The sequence below is a fragment of the Harpia harpyja genome, chromosome 16 (assembly GCF_026419915.1).
Source record: "Harpia harpyja isolate bHarHar1 chromosome 16, bHarHar1 primary haplotype, whole genome shotgun sequence".
NCBI lineage: Eukaryota > Metazoa > Chordata > Aves > Accipitriformes > Accipitridae > Harpia > Harpia harpyja.
This window is the reverse complement of record NC_068955.1, coordinates 22659531-22679853: the sequence shown is the minus strand read 5'-3', so window position 1 is coordinate 22679853 and position 20323 is coordinate 22659531. Positions and strand designations below refer to the sequence as shown.

General features: G+C 40.4%; 1 protein-coding gene across 8 annotated transcripts in view; it reads right to left on the bottom strand.

Annotated features, from left to right (window-relative positions):
• Positions 1-20323, bottom strand: part of MICAL2 (microtubule associated monooxygenase, calponin and LIM domain containing 2) — a 122345-nt gene that overhangs the window by 64409 nt on the left and 37613 nt on the right. For 5 of the 8 annotated variants that reach the window (XM_052810461.1, XM_052810462.1, XM_052810463.1 and 2 more), the window contains exons 10-20: positions 19665-19791; positions 19371-19461; positions 19126-19273; positions 16769-16968; positions 16146-16258; positions 11794-11865; positions 11051-11200; positions 9765-9869; positions 8019-8237; positions 7693-7794; positions 6917-7048 (exon numbers count right to left, since the gene is read on the bottom strand). In XM_052810461.1, coding sequence (XP_052666421.1) covers positions 6917-7048; positions 7693-7794; positions 8019-8237; positions 9765-9869; positions 11051-11200; positions 11794-11865; positions 16146-16258; positions 16769-16968; positions 19126-19273; positions 19371-19461; positions 19665-19791 — 1459 coding nt within the window. The remainder of the gene's footprint in view (positions 1-6916; positions 7049-7692; positions 7795-8018; positions 8238-9764; positions 9870-11050; positions 11201-11793; positions 11866-16145; positions 16259-16768; positions 16969-19125; positions 19274-19370; positions 19462-19664; positions 19792-20323) is intronic. The other 3 variants (XM_052810466.1, XM_052810467.1, XM_052810468.1) reach the window with 3 other exon arrangements.

Sequence of the window (20323 nt, the reverse complement as noted above, 5' to 3'; positions counted from 1 at the left end):
AGGCCATTCAAGGGACAAATTTCTGTACTATTTGGTTTTGTTTAATATAAAAAGATTTTTAAATATTATTCAATATCTGCACAACTTGTGGGGTAGCAACAGCAAAGTAAACTGTTAACTACATACCACAATGCTGTCCTAAATGGTACATTAAATTATAAACCAATACAAGAAGTGAGATTACTTGCTACTACAGCAAAACTACGTTCCTTTGTATTGTTTAAGATCACAGAAGACAAAATTTTCCTCCCCAAATTCTGTACCTCTGAATATGCTGAGCAACTTTTAGGCCACATACAACTTATTACCCATGAGCTCCTAGGTAAAAGAAAGCATTCAAAGTCAGCTGAAGCAGAAAGTTTACCCTGAAATAGTTAAATGCTGGAGCAATCAGTTAAACAATAAGGCTATGCGTAAAGTGCAAGTAGTTGAATTTCAGGAAAAGTATCCTTGAGCCTGAACTACACCTTGAAATTCATCAGGTTGGTTGATTTCTGTTCTCCACCCATTGGAACAATCTATGTCAACATTAAAGCAGTCAAAACAAGAAAATTGCACCTTTGTACGTGCTTTAAAAAATGTTATTAAAAGGAAATGTTCCTGTAATGAATGTGAACTCACATTCCACGTAAAAGCAAATGGGATTTCAATTTAATCTAGCAACCAAAAGATTGTTGACTGCTCTGGTCTCCTAATCAACAACCACCAACGCAAGCATTGTTGCTACTCACCAGCAGCGAGGGCAGGAAGCAAGTGGACTTGAGGACTAATTAGATCTCATTTTAGAGAACCTGTTTAATAAGGACATATTACTGTGGGAAGATCTCTACTCGTTCTCCTTACTGAATTGGATATGTGGGTAGTCAAGAGGAGATCAATTTGCTATGGCCTCGGTACGGCACCTTTCAGATGCCTTGCAGAGGCATCTAGATAGACTGGAGCATTGGGCAATGATTAAGGGGATGAAATTTAACAAGTCCGAATGCCAGATCCTGCACCTAGGATGGAGTAATGCTGGGCACAAGTGTAAATTGGGAGAGGAGTGGCTGGAGAGCAGCCCTGCAGAAAGAGGTCTGGGTGTGCTGGTTGAGGGCAGGCTCAATAGGAGTCAGCAGTGCGTGCCCCGGCACCCGAGAGGGCAACCCGCACCCTGGGGTGCATCAAACACAGGCTAACCAGCCGGTCAAAAGAGGGGACTATCCCCCTGTATTCAGTGCTGGTGCAGCCTCCGCTTGAGTCCTGTGTGCAGTTCTGGGCCCCACAGTTTCAGAAGGATGTGAAGGTCCTTGAATGCGACCAGAGGAGGGCAACAGAGCTGGTGACAGGGCTGGAAGGCATGTCCTGTGAGAGGCGGCTGAGGACTTCGGGTTTGTCTAGTTTGGAGAAAAGGAGGCTGAGGGGCGACCTCGTTGCTCTCTACAGCTTCCTCAGGAGGTGAAGTGGAGAAGGAGGTGCTGAGCTCTTCTCCCTGGTATCCAGGGATAGGATGCATGGGAGCAGTTCAAAGCTGTGCCAGGGGAGGTTTACACTGGGCATTAGGAAGCATTTCTTCACCGAGAGGGTGGTCAAACCCTGGGACAGGCTTCCTAGAGAGGTGGTCGATGCCACAGGCCTGTCAGTGTTTAAGTGGCATTTGGACAACGCCCTTAATCACATGCTTTAACTTTTGGTCAGTCCTGAACTGGTCAGGCAGTTGGACTAGATGGTCATTGTAGGTCCCTTTCAACTGAAAATATTCTATTCTATTCAAATGCCATTCAATCACAAAATAGAAATACCAGGGCAGGATGAGAATCCACCAGGGCAGGCCCAAGAGCACCTGCCACCATCAGAAACCCACAGAGAACGGGAAGGACGGGGCATGCAAGAGCAGCGCTGCCCTGCAAGGCTCGTGACTTCTGCCCTCATACGACAACAGCACAACTGCCGAGCAACCCCCTGTGCCTTCTCTAAACCTCACCCTGCTTATGGACAAGGACTTCCATAACATCCTCACCCATTTAATCGAGTAAGTGTAATAAACTCCAGTTGCAGGAGAGAGGGTCTGACCCCAAATCTACACACATTCCTTTAGAGAACCTGTCAGCTCTTACACGGCTTAGCTTTCATCTACAGCACACAGATCTCTGCCTGCCTGATGCTGCTCATGTACCTTAGAAACTCAGTATACACATAATAGGTTTTATATTTTGCTCATGCACTTACTACCCTTGAGGCTACTGGTGTACGTGAAGTCCCACACATGCACGCAATTTTGTAGTGCTGGGGCCACCATCAATATGTAACAGGCTACTACTCACAATTTAGGCAAGTTTATACCAGTAGCTTTAAATCCTTTGTTGGAAAGGAATCTTAAAGAGTTACCTTACATGGTGAATTTCAGGAAACAACCATGACGACACTTAAAAATCCCCCAAGTGTTTGTGATTTACTAAGACTATTGACCCATCAATGACATGTTGCCAAAGCTTTTCAGCAAGTTGATCGAGGTGGTTATTAATGTGGGAAGAGAAAGCTGCCTTCTGTATTTCCCTGTGCTATTATTTATAGCACCACAGCCAACCAACAAGTAAGCCTCAGTAGTGTTTTCATAAAACAAAGGAAATAAACTCTCTGCCTCCAAAAGCATACAATGCTTCCCCTTTGTTGTTTCATATCCTTTATGATTTTCCCAGTCTTATTTTGCTCTGTGGGTGATTTATTTACTTTTGGTACCACCTGCTACATATATTTTACCTCTGAGATAAACAACATTTGAGTAATAAGTTACTGCGTGTAGGAAACACCCCAGCTCTGCTTACTGCTGGTAATTAGAGTCACGTCACTGAAGGGAAGTAGTTGGTCCAAACTCTGGAGGCAGTAAAGCCTACTGATTGCAACATCTTCATAGTTCTTATGACGTATTGTGTGGATTCACTCATGCAAAGCTCAGATGAACACAGTTTTCTGAAGGTCAATCCAACTTTAAACAGAAAACAAGAATAACCAAAGCCCAGCCTGTAATATAATATTTGCTAATTCATAATTCTACCTATGTGAAATTTGACAGCTGATTAAAGCTAGAAGGTAGTTTTGATCATTACTGGCAACTTGCATATAGTGTCATATAGAAGTTAATTCTTAATAAGTTGTAATGACTATATGTCTTTAAAAGAAACAATATGCTTCCACAGCCTTCCTTTCAAGTGCTCCTTTCAGGACTGAGGCTTAATAACAGGTTTCTGTAATAAGACAGTATGATTTCTTAGCCACCATAACTAACACTGTTCCAATGTAAATTCAACAGATGTAAGGGATCGTCATGTCTGATAATCTCAGTACTCACTTGAAATTCAAATGACAGTACAGGATGGTAGGGTGCTAATATTTATAGGTTGTATCTCATGAAGTCTTACAAAACTCAAAAGACTTCTATTATCTTTTGCTCTTCTGCTGGGAAAAAGCAGAAACACTGAGAGCAACATCAGGGAGCTCTTTCTGTTGGCTTACCAATCCTGAAGCCCTTTTTCATACTGAAGTCTAAACTTACCTAGCGATATCTCTCAGAACAGAGACCAGAAATACAAATCCTGAGTCTTATAACCCCACCTTCAAGATAACACAGACACAAGCAATTACCAGTACATATTCACAGCAGAGAGGTCCAAACATACTGTTAAATTATCACGAACAATACTTGAAAATGTGCACTGTGCACCCGAAATACTATCAAATTTTATTTATATAGTGCTGCACATTTAGCCAGTGTTTTATGGAGTATGATAAAATTTTCATGCTCGCAAAAGTGTGCAATCTTAAAGATAAAACAAGGGGACAACAATTTAACCATGGAAGGGCATGGACATACTGCTTTTTATGAAATCAAGGCTGCAGCAGGTGTTCCCCCAGGGTTTAATACTCTTACAGTAAAAACTGCAGTAGGAAATCTGCTTCTGGAAAAATTTTGCTTGAGAAGTAACAAAAGGTAAGCCAAAACATGGCCTGTGTAACTTCAAGATGAACAGAACTTAAGTTGCCAAAGAGAGGTAAAGCTAAAGTAATAGGGGTATCACAGGACTGAATTGACCTGACAGCACACGAATAGTGTGGAGAACAAAAGTCTGGCACATCCATTAACACCTCACCAGCACATCACCAACGCAAGTAACAGTCCTGGACATAGGTCCAAAGGGCCACTGCATCCATCCCGTCCCCAGGGCAGGATCCATTTTACTTGTGTAAAGTAAGTGCACATTGGCATAACCTGCTCCAAAAGGTGTCCATGCTGCAGACTGCAGGCCTGCCCCAGCACCCTGCTCTTTACTAGTCAAGGGTCCCCTATGCCCATCCTCAAGCCTCACCTGAATCTCCATTTCCATGGTGACCTTCCATCACCCCTTACTGTGCCAACAGTGGGCATGGGGGACCGGTACCCTCCCCTTCTCCACAACAGCCTTGCACAGACACCATGGCTGACTGACCCTGTCTAACCCCTCCACTCCCTCTTAGTTACCCCCATAGCAAGGGCAGTACCAACAATGTCACTTGTACTCACTGGCAACCCTGGAAAGGAAACTCAAAGGGGGTTTTTGCCTTTTTTTTTTTTTTTTTTTTTTTTTTTTAAATCCACTTGCTACCTTTCCCACTGAAATATCTACAGCAATCCATCATCACTTGGGCTTCAGCATCATCACTTGGGGTTCAGCATTGCAGCTTTCTATTACCACATCTGCCTCGAAGGGGAGGAAAATAAAAGTTTGCCTGTTCATTATCAGACCTGCTATTTAAAAATTCTCAAATATGCCATGCCAAATGCACCATGTTTAGACATATGTAATGCATACAGTGTACAAGAGGACCTGGGCCTGTACAATCCTATGGAGCAGTATACGAGGCATCAAGACATTCATATGTGTAGATCTGCCAAAGAATACATGTAGTCCTACCTAACCAGACAAATGTTTACCAAATGAAATTAACATATATTTACTGTGCTGGTGACAGAACAAGATTTTTCTTGCCTCAGCTGTGCTGCATTCTGCCATTACTTCTGGAAAGAGCATTTTTCAACTGAAGTAAACTCAGCCTGAGTGAAATCAAGTCACAACAAACTATTGCTACACCATTTAAATACAATGGCAAACTAATAAAAGGCTGTGAGTGCACTTTAAACTAAACGCAGTTGAATTAAAACATCCAAAAATGAGCGCTCAGGCCAAATGTTCTCTAAGAAAAAATTTAAAAATCCCAGTAGAATTATCGCTCACAGAGTTTCCATATGATTAAGAGCCTAGTTCTCATGTTCTAAAGGGTTGTTCACATAGTTTGGGGTTTTTTTATTCTTTTTTCAGTGTCACAATAGCTCTCCAAATCAAATGAGCAGCAGGCCCCAATATTTTGGAAACCGCTACTTAGCTTAAAACCCATCACATGCTATACCCCCTAAGTCATAAAAAGTAAGAGGTAAATCCAGGCAAAGGAATTATTTTGAAGCTGAAGGGAATTAGGGGATTACCGCAGTAAGGTACATGCTGGGCTTGCAGTGTCCTTGAAGGGCTGTGTAGCCTGTATTTTCCTAGGGAATGAGAGGAAGGGAGTCTTTTCAACACAGCTTTATCTCAGCTGAGGAACGTGCCTTTGCAAACTGCAAGTCAGCTCAGTATCTACCTGCTCAGTTACTGCTGAGGCTGTGAGCCTGATTTCCAAGGAGCGTTGACAATATGGTGCAAAATAACCTAAAAAGATATAGACCAATTCCACTAAATGATCCTGCTGAACACCCACCAGATGGGAAATTACCTTCAGCCATGGCTTATCCGAAGCTGGGCAATACTCATGAGTATTTCATAAAACTACTGTTATTTAAATACAACAAAAGCAGGCAGAATGCTTTGCTCCTCCTCACAGCAAATGGAGACGATACCCAATTTTGCTGAATAGCACTTCTTTCATGTGTCAGGCAGCAAAGCCGCCAGCTCCAGCAGCACCTGCATTGGGTCACAGCAGTCGCCTTCAATACTTCTAGAAACTCGATGTTTCCACCTTTATTTCCACACCAACCCTATTCAACACTGCAGTCTTCCAGACTGCTGCTACATAAATCTGTGGGTGAAGGAAACGGAACTTGGGCCTTCACCTGCCCTGAAAAGCTGAAAAAATACCAAACTTTCTTCAATTAAAATCCTTCTAAAACAAGGGGAGTTCGAAGCCAATGTCATCTTAACTTCCAGAGATAGAAGCACAGCCCATTGTAACATCAGCGTAAAGTAGTAAGAGCTGCATATCTCTGATTCAAGTGTTATCTAATCACTTTCATTCAGAGTATGCATGTTACCTCTCTGTAAAGTTTGCTCTTACAAAGAACTGTATTCTAGCAATTAATGTGCAGAAGCAAGTTTAAAGTACAAATAAGCAAACAAACAACACAACAGTAAAATCTGTCTGTATTGACATGTGGTCATACAATTCTAAGACATGTCTTCTAGCTAAAATAACTATTATTGTGCAGGTTCTCCCCTGCGGTCCAGATGGATAGTCTTATAAAAAGAAACACAAATGCCACCCAAGAACAACTAACCGATCCCATAACACCCAGTTAGCTATACAATGTGAAGCTCTTTCTCTGCTAGCCATGTCTGTGGTATTATCCAACAACACAACATTTAAAATAAGCAGCAATGCAAAATTTTCAGAATTGAAGCAAAAATTTTGTTAGCTATTTACTTTGTTCCTCAGCTTTATACCTGAACTGTTTTTAACGACAATTTTCCTCTTACAAGCATGCAGAATTAACAACAGTGAACAAAGTAAAGTTTGATTCAAATGTGAAATACAACCTATACAACAGAACTGCTGGCAGGACCTTCCATGTGAGCCATTTCTCAAGCAGCTTTAGCGCAAGTTTGGATTTTACAGGAAAAATCTGTTAGAAGAGTACCTGTCTAGAAGGAACAGCAGGGGAAGCTGAACCGACAGATGATGGAGAAGAGGCAGCAGCTGAATCATGAGGTGGAGGGCAAGAGGGAGTTGGGGGCTGAGAATGGGATAAGCCTTTAGTAGGTAGCTTATTCTGTGTAGAGCAGAAACAGGAGAGTTATCCAAGAGACAGTGACATTAGCGCAGGTTAAGAGAATAATTTCAGTCATGCATCAAAAAAAAACCCAAACCAAACCAAAAGAAAGATAGTAACTACAATTCCACTATTTTCTCTATTTCTGCACAGCGATGAGCCATGGAAATCATCATGGCAAAACCTTCACGGCAAATGATATTATTGTACTCAGTTTTCTTATCAAAAATATTTACAGTAGGCAGTAAGGTAAGGTAGTGCTGGGAAAAAGCATAACAAAACATAAGGAATGCCAGATTGCCCTAAGAGCTACTGTTCACCAATTCATTAGAAACTGTGAGCTACCAGTGTATACTTAAGCACAAGACATGGTTTATTCTAACATATTTCTCTTGTGCTAAAGTACTCTGACTAGCTTTATGATTTAGATTGTGTTTTACCTCAATTAAATTATGCAATAATATTTAAACAAAGCTTTTTACCAGTTTCAGTGGAATCCACATTACTTTTCAGATCCACCCAGGATGAAAGGAAAGTTTAAAACAAAACCACTGCAATTTCCGCCCCGCTCCCCCCCTCCCCACCATGAATCCTTACACGTCTTCTAACTCAGCACTTCTTCAGGTGCAAAACCTAGTATTCACCTTTGGAAACTCCATGTATCCAAACATTGAGGCAAGATGTGCCGCTTTCTCTTTAATGTTCTTTTTATGGAATTCCCTATTTGCTATGGTCTGAGCTCTTTTCTGCAATAAGAGCCAGGGTAGGAAAGCCAAGAAAAGAGAAAGAGAGAGATTTCAGTTAATGTCACATACATCATCAGAATACAGAAAGTTTGTAGAAAGACTTTTACAGTCTTATATTTAACCTAAATTCAACAGAGGAAAAAGCCAGCATATCCAGGGAAAATACAGTATACAGATTAACATATGCAGGTAAGAGATAGAAAGGAAAAGAAATTGCTTGTCACCTGTTTCATTTTCTCCTCCAGGTGCTGAAGACGCTCAAGCACTCCAGAAAGTACAAATGCAGCAGAACAGGCAGATGCGAGATTTTCAGAGGTTTCTGACAGACTGGGCTGGGTATCTGTTTTTTGTACAGTCTTTGCTCTCCTGGCCATATGATCAGAACCACTTAAAGACTGTTTGGGTTCCCTGACCTCGTGTTCACTCCTAGCTACCACCTGAAACTGGGAAACACTTGAAGTGAAAAAAATCTGCTTTCTGCACTAGCATGCAGTATATGCAGCTTTTAAGGATGCTTCCGAAAGCGCAGCACAGTCATGCACATAACTAGAAATCAAATGTTCTCACATCACTCTTTGCACACTATCTACTGCATCTCTGATGCTTGTGTCCAGGCACCGAAATAAATCAGTCCTACATAACTTATGCAGGCCCTGACATCCTTCTCTAGGTTTGTGTCAGTTTTTATGAATATCCCCAGATAGCATCAGTGCAGAAGAACATGACATTACATCTCCTTCTAGGTTTTTTAGCAAAGGTTTAGGGGTTTTTTTTTAGCATCACATCTGCCTGAAACTAAACTTAAAATCAAATTGTAAGAATATCAACAGCAGTTCTTGGCATAATTCTAGATCTAGTCTGACCCAAGTCAAGCTATAATGTATTTCAGATTTAAAGCATTTTCTGAGGAGTTCAGAATAGGTCTCTGAATTTAAGTCTTCATATAAAGTAGCTTTTGAAGTAAATGAAACATTTGAACCAGTTCAGCTTTATCAAATTCAGTCTTAAAAATGACCTTCCAGCTGGCCTTTTCATGACAGTTTTCTACTTCATTCTATCTGTCCAATTCAAATAAATACACAAATTTTCCAAATTTCTCAGAATTAAAATTAAAAAAACCTAATGCCAATCAACTTGCAGTGTGCTCCTGATGTTTCAGGATAGCACACTTGCCTTTAAAACACTAATTCTCTGCCTGTTTATGAATCCACATTTTTCATCAAGCTGATCTGCAGATTTCCACTTGCAATGCAGATCTCATTTCACTGCAGACCACTCTTGAAATGCCACTACAGGATATTTACTTCCATTTAAAACTCGAATGTGAAGTGAATATCAATACTATTGGATATGAGATTGCTTTCATTGGAAGTACTAAGAGAAAATTTTAGACAATGTCTTAAAAAATTTTGCCCCGTGTATATGATGCCACAAAAGAGCTTTCAGCAGAAATTCTTATTGCAAGTTCTACTTAAAGAAATAAAAAAACCTGGGCATCAATATCAGCTTTTCAACACTCAAGCTTTTATCAGAGACTTTTTTGCCAGGTTTCTCAGAGTGGAAAACCACCTTTGCCTTATCATTACAACAGCCCAAAGTGTCAAGTAACTACACACACAAATTTTCAGGTACTGCTGTAGTTTTCTTGCATGTTAAATGTAGCTATGTAATTATATTTATACAATTTGGAGTCTAGATGTGATAACACAGAAATCAACAACTATGTTTTTTAGGGTTTTTTTCCACACAGTTACTAATTCTTTCAAATAGTTTTCTCATCTGGTCAAGCAGGTGTAAAAGAGCCTTGAAGTTTAATGTTGTTTTCACAATTCTCAGCTAAATATATCAATTAACTCTGCAGATTACATCCAAATATTGTTTTATATGTTCTGTAGTTATACAATAACACTGAGTTCCCAGCAGTAAGAGAAATGGTGTGCTTGTTAAGTGTTACCCACATGAGTTCCTACCTGCCTTTTTGGTTGAGGTGGAAGAAGACTTGGATCCTTAGGTTTAGCAAAGCGAGGATTAACAGGAGGGTCAGAAGAGAGCAGGGCTGGTCTATCTATTAGCTCCTTGTAAAGCATTTTTAAAATTATAAAGACAGAGTGGGGGGGGGGGAAAGGAAGACAGTAAATAGGATTCAAAGATCTTTTGAGGCAGAAAGAAATAAAAGCTGCTTTTAAAGACACGTTACTATGGAGCTTAACAACATGTTTTGCAGATTTTTGTCACCTACCCATTTTACTAACCCTTTCCACCATCAAACATATACTTAAAATTCAGCACATTCAGTATTCTTTAAGAGAGGTTATGATCAAAAAGTAACACATCAAGGCTTCCTTCAATATGGCCCAGCAAACCGCTGCACACATATTGCACGCAGAAAGCTCAGGGCATTGACAAGCAGCCAGGTAGAGTGCAAACAACAGTGGTTCACGGACTGAGAAAGTCACTTGACATCTATAAAGCCTACACTTCTGGAGGAATTAAATATGTAAATAAACAAATGGATACAAGCACAAAGATTTAAGAAAGCCACCATCCTTGACAGAACCTCGACACCTTGCTCATCCTTCCTTCAGATCTTTTAGGTGACAGATCTGAACTCACCTGACTCAAACCATCACTGACTCAAGTGTGGTTTTGAGCTTATCATCCCTACCTTGACAGCACTGGATTATTTTTAAAACACCACTAGTCACACTAACAACAAACCATGAAAATGCTGTGGAATGTACAAATATATTCCATTATGCCTACTTTAGGAATGGAAATGGAAGCCAGACACATGTTGCAAAAAATTAGGTTCCCTTCTTACACTTTCTTAATTTTCCACAAAGAAAGATTCCACTGGATATGTAGTGTCCTTTACTCACAGAATATAGGGGGGGGGGGGGGGGCGGGGGGGAAGTCCTCTAGCAATACCATATGCAGCCAGCTTAAACTTCCATACAAAGCAAAAATTCTACAGACTAGCTTACAAGAGATTTCTAGACATTGCAATTCCACTACACTTTATTAATATAATAGATTTTAATACATTATATTAATATGCATTAGTCAATCTATATTAGTCATATTTGTTCGCTAAGTATTGAGAGGAACACCTTTAATTTGCATAAAGTATAAAAAAAGACAACCCACTTCGAACACATAACACATCCATTTTTTCCCTTGGAAATCTGCATCATGTTCACAAGAAGGGACTACAGTTTAATTTCAGAGATTACTTTTATGTTCATCTATGACCTACCTGCCTCCGAAAAATTGTATTTGGAGCATTCTCTTCAAACTTTGCCAACAGTTGAGTTGCCATTGATTTAACTTTATTCTGGTTCATTCCTTCTCTGCCATCACTCTGTTCTTTCCCAGCATTTGTCCCTTGGCTTGAAAAGCCTGAAGCCTACAAGAAAACAACAAACTATGTTTTTCTGGAGTTTACCTATGACACTTACGAAGAGAGAGAAGGAGAGAGATAACATCCTGATCAGCAAAGTGTGAAAGGAAATACAGTCCACAGTACATTAAAAATGACATTGTTTAGCATGCAAAAATCACCAAAAAAATATTTTCTTTGGCCCCAGAGCACAGTAAAAAGAGAACATTAATTGGTGCGGGTGATGATAAAGCAGGTAACTAATCAGAGAGGGGCTAGGAACCAAGCTGCAATGCAAAATCTTCAAACAAAAATTTGTTTAAATAACTGAGTTGGGAAAAGATAAAAAAAAAAAAACCCAAACCCAACCCACAATACCTTAAATGTTCTTGGGTCAGAAAGAAAACTAGTGCAATTTAGGTAATGCCCTCTTCCCAACCAAATGATTTAAACAAATTTAGCTTTCCTTTAGTGCACACCACAGTAAATTCAAGGTTTTAAGGGGAAAGGCTTTTGTTCCCACCAAGCACAAGAGGCCTTGGCCCCCCGCCTCCCGCTGCCTCTGCAGCTCTGGTGCTCATCAAGGAGCTGGATACGTGTGGACACCACTGAACACCAACCTCCTCGAAGACACCAAAAAGACCTTTTCGACGTCTTTTGTTAGTCTCATTTTCTTCCGTTTTCCCTTCAACCTGAAACGGCAAAGGCAAAACGAGTTCTATGGATTACTGCAGCAGTTACCAGATTTACCCAAGCAGTTCCTCCCAGGTTATTAACGTTCATAACCAGGCAAGTGTGGTCTGGCCTGCGTTAAACAAGGCAAACACAGGTGATCAGTGCCAGCACGCGGGGGTCCTCATTGCACTGGCACGCCTCGTTAGGCACCCCCCCAGCTCAGCAGGATCGTTCCTCATGCGAGGAGCCTGGTGGCCCTCGTGGCAGTTACCATCTACGTAAAAGCTGCCCTGTAACCCCTGACTGGGAGCTCTCGCTGGACTCTGATGGGTGGAAATACATGCTCGTCCACTTTGTTGAACACAGGCCCTACAATATTGGCGTTTACCTTCTCCTCTTTCAGTACTGAAGAGTTTATAATTCATAAAGCACTAGCACATCCTTGAAGAAAAAGGCATTACGGCATCAGTTATTCTGTGAATTTTAATCTAGACTACACTGGTTTCCAGATAAGTAACAAAATCCAGACACCCCTCAGTCTTTCCCTATAGCCTCCACATCTCTTTTAACCTAGATATCTGCATGCAGATTGTGTTCACAGTGCAGACTTATCTCCTTTTCTGGAGCAATTATTGTCTGCCTTAAAGGTCTGTCTCCCTTGTAAGGTTCATCTCTCTGACTACGGCTTTAGATTACAGTACTTAAGCAACCAAATTGCCTAATTTGTGCTCAAGCTACGCACACATTTCATTATTTTACTGAACTAGAGATTACACAAATAATAAATAACACTTCATACTCAGCCTGCACAAACTTGCAAAATAGTCAATGCTTAAAAAATTTCTATCAGTTCTTATTAAATTCAGTCTTGAAGAACTGGTACAATGAAGAGATTTTTTGGTCTGATAAATTTCATGTTAGGTTATATTTTATGAACAATAAACTACATTCCAATTATTTGCATTTGCCCACACTGTAACTTAGTGATTACTCAGCCAACTTAAGAAAAAAGAATAAAGAGAGAAAGATCAAAGAATACAGGCTTCATTTTTACATATACACTGTTTTTAATAAATCATTATGCACTGAATAGAAGTAATCCCAAACAACTTCTAGGCAAACACCAGAAGAATCAGATGACAATATTTTCATTACTTTGTATGCTTTGGTACATTGTCTTTCAAACACCAGCTCTCAATAACCTAGCTTTGCACTACCTATAGTCATTAGTCTACCAAGGAAGAGCAAACAATGTAACAGCACAATGTACTCTGCCTAATAATCTGTACCACATAAAAGCAGAATTTGCCTAAGTGAACGGAGCAAACAAGATGTTGCCTTTCAAAAATCTTACATAAAGGACTTGCATTAACATATTTACAAAGAAGTGAAAGACAAAGCAATTTAATTGCCTAGCAAAAACTCCAAGAAAAAGGACTGTGCCCTTTATTGTATAAACACCTCCATTCATTTATTAGTCTGGAGCACAGGAAATCTCAGTTCCTCTCCAGCCCAGCCCTTGTAGGAGAATGAAAAACATTATCCAGCCCAGCACACGCTGCCAGAACAGCTACCGCCACACCAGCTCCGAGCCCTCGCTTCCCAGTCTCTCACAACCTATGCCCAGATAAGGATCCCTCTTCCAGCCAAATAAAAGGACAAACTAGAAGGTACGGAAAGTTTAGTAAGCAACACTGCTACCCCAGCTGGTTTTTGACTCTGTGATATGCAAGTGCTCTCCTATTGTCACACCTGGGTAACGCTCAGCACCCCTTTTTGCAGGGGAAAGAATCATAAAACTGAAGCCACAGCCAAACTCTTAACTCAAGCAGTTGCTTTCCAAGGAGCTTCATTTCCCAGCTAGTTTCAGGTGGTTATGGCACTCGCAAGTCTCTGTCCGAACCCAAGTACTGTGTTTCTCGCTTAGTTTCACACCCCATCCATGACAGGGCTGCAAAGCCTCATACAAAATAAGGTCTCGACAGTCCTGCTCCCCAAGCTGATTTGGAAAATACCGCTTCCACTTCTCATTTCAAATGAGCCCCTGCAGTGTGAAACCAAAGGGGCCTGTCAAGCAAATCACCTCACGCTTTCATATAGTGCCAAGAACTATACCTCCTCTTATGACAGAAGACATATTTCATGACGGGAGTTTTGTCAGAGGGCTGTACGGCTTAGTAATGGAAAGCTCTCCCCACTACTAAAAGTCTATTTACTTCTGCAAATAACTCATGGAAAAACAACAATAATGTGGTCATGAAAAAGGTTCTTCGTCTAAAGAAGTCACCCGCAAGAAAAAGTAATGTTTATTTTGCCTATTTGGTTTCTCGCTGCTTGGTTAGCTGGGAAACATGTCACTTGGTTTTGTGTATATGTGGGTGGCAAGGAAAAGTTATTTCTTAACAAGGATATATGAGGTTACTGGACAATTGACTGTCCACAGGTTTTGAAAATGTGTTTGTGGATGGAAAATATTCAAGATGTAAGTCAGTCTAGGAAATATCTGAAAGTTCTAGAGTAATTCTTCATGTGGAAAAAAAATAAAAATCATATTTCTACCAAAATGGAGAAGATAGCAACAAATTTAAAAAGCAATATATTAAAATACTGAAAAATGCAGTACATATATGTACACCTGAACTTTTATTAAGGACACTGAATTCCAAAAGAAGTAGGAAATCTGTACTTTTGGAGGCAAAACTTAAGAGTCTCTGCTTAGGTGTAAATGAAGCAATACAGTTAAGCATTAAGGAGGTCTGTTTAAAAAAAAAAAAAAAAGAAAAGAAAAAAAAAAAAACAAAGAAAGAACTTGAGAATCATCATAGTCAATATACAGTTTATGGCTAGCCCAGGAAACTCAAAACCTGGAACAGTTTTGCATTAAGCTGTGTTTCAGAACATGCAAAAGTTAAATTCATTTTGGTAGAGGAGTATATGCTGCTGTCTAACTTGTGCTGGTTAATCTGCAAGAGTTGTACTTGAGATACTGCTGCTTCTGAGCCAGGCTGTGCAGACACTCCCCATTTAAATTGAAGTTAAAATGAAGGTAGGCTTGGCTGTGAAAGAAAAGCCCCTCCTCAAGGTCTCCTTTCAGGAGAGGACCAAGCTAATGAATAGGCAGAAGGTAAAACAGTTTATTACTGAATAATGTCATTAGAGTAACTTTTAAATTAAATCATATAAAACTTTTGAAGTTATAATCCATTCAGAAACATATACACAATATTCTAGCTGCACACAGTCCTATGCCAGACAGTATTAACTCAGGTTTCTATAACTCTTCAAGGCCCTGGAGTCTTTAATTGCAACATGTATGGGCATGGATGTGTTTTATACAGGGACATAAACAGGGCCTGTCAATAAGTTTTCATTAATAAGTGACCAAGAGAGAAAATTATATGGGTATGACTAAGAGATCATTACCTCAGTCATGCTAGTCAACCTGCCTACTGTTTGTCACCATTGCAGGCTTTATACATCTGTAAGGGTTTGAAAGCTTCCACAGCATCCACAAACTGTTCAAATCACTGCTTTCGTTAAAAAACAGCACTCCCTCCCAATCAATAAGCATTCTAGCATACCAGTGATTATTTGAACTGATATTATGGCTGTATATTTAACTCTAGGAACACAGAACTACAGTACTATTTTTCTTAAAGGTAGAAATAGCCAGAAAAATCCCAGACCTTCCTGTCTCAAAAAAAACAAACCCAAAGCCCCCTAAAATAAAAAACTTAGCATCTAGCATTGCACAAAACATCCTAAAAACACCTTTTGAAAAATTTCCAAAAATAAAACATAAAAGACAATGCATGTAACAGAGCCAAGATCTCAAATATTTCAAGTTGAAAATGGCAACTTATAAACACACCAAATAAAACATCCTCCTCCTGTCACTTTTACCTACACTGAAGAAGACTGACACAGACAATGGATATGGATTCTCCCCAAGTACACCCAAATTCTCATTGTGATTCGCAATTTTGCATTTGCACAGAGTGCTTAACTGGGACTATTATTAATGCTTCAGCAATTTGACACTGACAGTGCTTCAGTTTTATCCTTACAAACATCATAATTATTGAGTGTGCATGTGTGTGTTAGCTTTGTTTACTGTGAAATCTTATTTTACTTTTTTAATATGCTCAAAAATCATCTTCTACAGGTCTTTTAATACTGGGAGATAGATATATATAGATAGATAGATATAAAACCCCCTTATTTCTGAGCCTGACACTTTATTTCCATCTTTTTAAAAGAGAAAGATTTATAGGGCAAATCTTCCTTCACAACTTACCTTTGGTACTCGTTTTCTTGGTAAAGTTAAATTGATATAATTATTAAAGATGAAGTTCGATGATTTTGCTGAACAAAGATCATTATTTTCTCCATTTTGCTTGTCGCCAGCATCTGCTCAAAAAAACAACTGCTTATGATATTTATTCAGATTTCTTTTTTAAATACTTTGACTAAGCCAGAACTTTCCAGTTGAGTGCTGGTAGCAATTATATATAAGAAACCCAGACAAATAAAAGTAAATACATACAACATAGGGTGACTTTAAAAAACGGAAGAGAAACACCCTGGAATGGACATTCTGTATGCAGTCATCCTTACAAGAGAATCACTCTAACAATCTGATACATGAACTTCATGATGTCAAGCAGCAGTTATCCAGCTGCTCCTGTTCTCTGAAACCATCAAGGACCCACAAAACTCTGGTCTTCAATCAAGTTTTTCCCTCTTTCCTTTTTTAAGCACAAGGTAACTATTGCAGACAGAAGCAGGCACGCTCACATGCCAGAATGACTCAGCTGGGAAAGGGCTCTTGGCTCAAGAGCAGTGCTTGTAAGCAGCCTGGATGAAGTGCTTCCACTCCCCAAACTTGCAAGAATTGGGAGCAGTCTGGGTTCGGCTTACCTACTGCCCGCAGAGGTGTGCCCCTGAACAGTTCGTAAAACTTGGAGAGGTACATGACCATGCTGAGCTTGTCGGGCTCCCCGGCTGACCCCACCTCCTTCCCCGTGGTCACAGGGGGGATCCCAAACTCTTGCTCAGCAACGTCAAACGCCAGCTGGTTGTTTTTGACAACGTCCTCTTCATTCAGAGCATCAAAGTCGCTGAGGGGACAACACACTGGCATCAGTGGCAATTTGCTCTCTGCCCCCCTCAAAGACACAGTGCTCCCCTGCCCGTCGGAGAGGTGCAGAACAGCACCGTGAACGAGGGCACCGGCATTTCACTGGGTCACATCTACAGAGCCTACACACTGCCAAAAGTAAAAGTCTCATACAAATCCCGTTATTACAAATGCTGGCTTTGCCAGAAATGTGATTTAAAAGCTATTTCACTGAAGTGGATTTTGATGTAGTCCCATGAAAAAGGATTCCCTTATTTATGAAGCAATGCAGTTCCTCCTCAGAAGTGCTTTTTCCTCTCCAAATACAGCTGTGGTACTACAGATTTCACCTGTTAGCAATTGACTTTTTAGTTTCAATTAGTTCTATACATCATCAAAGCCAGAAGGAGTAAATTTAGACTAGCATTTTATGAAACAAACATGTTATATGTGTGCGCACACACATGCAGAGGCACTACATTTCTTTTTAAGGTGTTATACACACAGTTTGGATGACAACCTCCTGCCCATGTTGTAACGGATTTAGCAGTGCACTAAATAAGCACATCACACATCTGGAAGTGTATTATCTATCCTCTAATCCATTTTCTATGGGGCCTATTCTAAGACTCTGACCCCTTGAACAGCGTCCAAAATTCATGATTAAAATAAGCATGTGAATAAATTACAAAGCTCCAGGCAGGGTAGTTTCTTTCTCCTCATAAGGAATGTGAGTTTTTGAACCCCCAAAGAATTCCTCTCTCTCCCCGCCACCCACACACTCTGCCTATTTCTGGAGCCAGGGGGCCGCAGGCAGCCCTCTGCCCCAGCCCTGCCCACAGCCCACCAGCAGCCGCCTCTCTTGCCTGCCCAGCTTTCATCCGGCCAAGTCCTTCAGCAGTTCCATTTAATACAAGAACCCCAAAAGATCCAAACACAATGTTAATTAAAAAGCTCGAGGTCTGTTAGCTCAGGAAGCTATAGAGAGCAGTGCTTAACAGACATGCTCTCCACAGACCGCAAAGATTGCTTCGCTTTCTACACTCTCTCTCCCCCCACTTATAACCACAAAACCATCCATAATTCCTATTTTTTAAAACTAACTTGAGGCAAAAAAATATCTTATTCTTACAATGTTAGCTCTTCCTCTGGCAAAGCTGCACAAACAAGCACCCTGGGTATTGCTCCTATTTTTTCCAACTTATCGCACCTCATAAAAGAGCTCATTTCTTTCATTTATCCACAATAAAGGGAGACTAACAATAATTCATTCGTGACGCCCAAGTCCGTGTACGAAGGCAAGACAACGTATCCACTGCATTTTGGAGGCTGGTGAGAGGACAGAAGAGTCACCCCACCACAGACTGCATCAAGCAGGCCCAGTAACCCAGTGCCAGCAACTGGCTTTTCCTGACACTTGTTAAACACTGACCCTCTTGTATCTAACCAAGGAACCTTACAAAATATTCATACGTAAGAAGTCGGGTCTTGTAGGGTTAGGAGCCCAGAAACACTGTCAAAAAGGGGAATGCTGGCTTACATTCAATCCTTAAAGCAGTTAATTTTCAAGGGCTAGTCCTTGTTGCATAGCCCACGTGCAAGGGCACTGCACTCTTTTGGACAAAGAGTTGTGCAACGCCACCACCTCCCGTGCACCTCCATGGCCCAGCGTTTCCCTACACGACTGTCACAACAACCACTGCAACACACTGAGGACGGCTCAGTTAAGGTTCATCCAGGTATTTCTGTAACTCAGTATGTGCCATTATGGCTGTGGTTTTAAACATACACTAAAAACCTGTCTCCAGGGACCCAGGAATGCAACTCTCACGTTCTCCAAGCACTGCAATTTTTGTTTTAAATAGCCATGTGACTCCTACAAACATGATCGTAAGTCGTAAGGTTCAAAGCCTTCCTAGCTCTTTGAAAGCATATATATTTCATTTTAAATGGCATGCAAGGACATACAGAAAAACCAAAGCAAAAACAACCCCACCCTCTCCATCCCCCAAACCTGGCAATGGTGTGCACCTCCTTGCAAAAACCAGCAATAGAAGGGGACTGTAGAGTATCAGTGTTCTGGTTAGTCTTACACTATGCTTCGGTAAATGCTTAATACATCCTACACTCAGGGTCTTGACCTACAGATGTCACTTACATGAGGTCAGGTCTGAAGCGATGGATAATTGCACACAATGCAAGGCCACTTTTCCAGGAGGTAGTCAGGTCTGTAACGTTAACATTACGGTACCCTTCTGTCTGTTTCTGACACCAGGTCAAAAGCTTGTTAGGTCGAATATCTGACTCTGCAGTTACAGCGGAGAGCAAAAACATTTCGATCAGTTTCTGTATGCTCAGAAGGCTCCAAATATTAAGCCGCAGCAAACACAAGATGTAACATACCATGTCTTGAGAGATTCACTGATCTTCTAATGGAGCTTACTCTTTCAAGAGGACATTGTTGTAACTCATTGGTAACATATAATTGTCTCACCTACAAGTACAATCAATTGGCAGCATAATGTTAGAATTGCTTGGAGAGAAAAAAAAGAGTTTTCTTTCTAGGTTAACTTTATCAACAGCTGGATCCAAATTAAGGAGTCTCCTGAAGATTTTGATTATGCACTACTTGTGGCCCTATTTCTCCTGGACAAAAAATTGACTGTGATTTCACAAGCAAGCCTTTTAAGTACTGACCTGGTGAGGCCGCACACAGCTTGAGTTCAAGTTCGGGTATCTTGTTCCTGGGTCAATGGTATACTGGTCAAAGTTCTTGTTAATATTTTCAGGGGTAGTCTGAGGCAAGAGTCGATAAATGCTCTCTCTTATAGAGAAAAAAGATGCAAGAAATATTGATTAAAATAAATATTTATTATATAAAGAGTATTTTATTTTTTGCAGCTACGTGCACCTTATGATTCTTCCAGGGCAAGTGTTATGCACTAAATGCATAACGTATCCTTAAATACATAATGCATTTCTTATCTCTGCTCAGCAGAACAACGATGCCAGACAGAAAAGGGACAACAAAGAGACAGACTCTTAAAACTCATGCCCATATTTTCCTGAGGCAGGAAGCAAGCAAGAAGAAGAAAAAAAAAAAAAAAAAAAAAAAAAAAGGAGGTTACATCATTCAATCATCTGGTTTTGCTTTAACCTCCACCCAAGGAGTAACTTCTTTATCACATAACAGCACTAAATCCCATCATTCTGTAATTCCTATAACCACCACAGCCTTTTTTATTATGCTGTTCAATTTTCCATTTGGGACTATGCTGTGTTTGAGTCATCCCACTGGCTTCTATCTAAAACTCCTCAAAGCACTGTGCTTAGTAATGCTTCTACTTGCATAACCA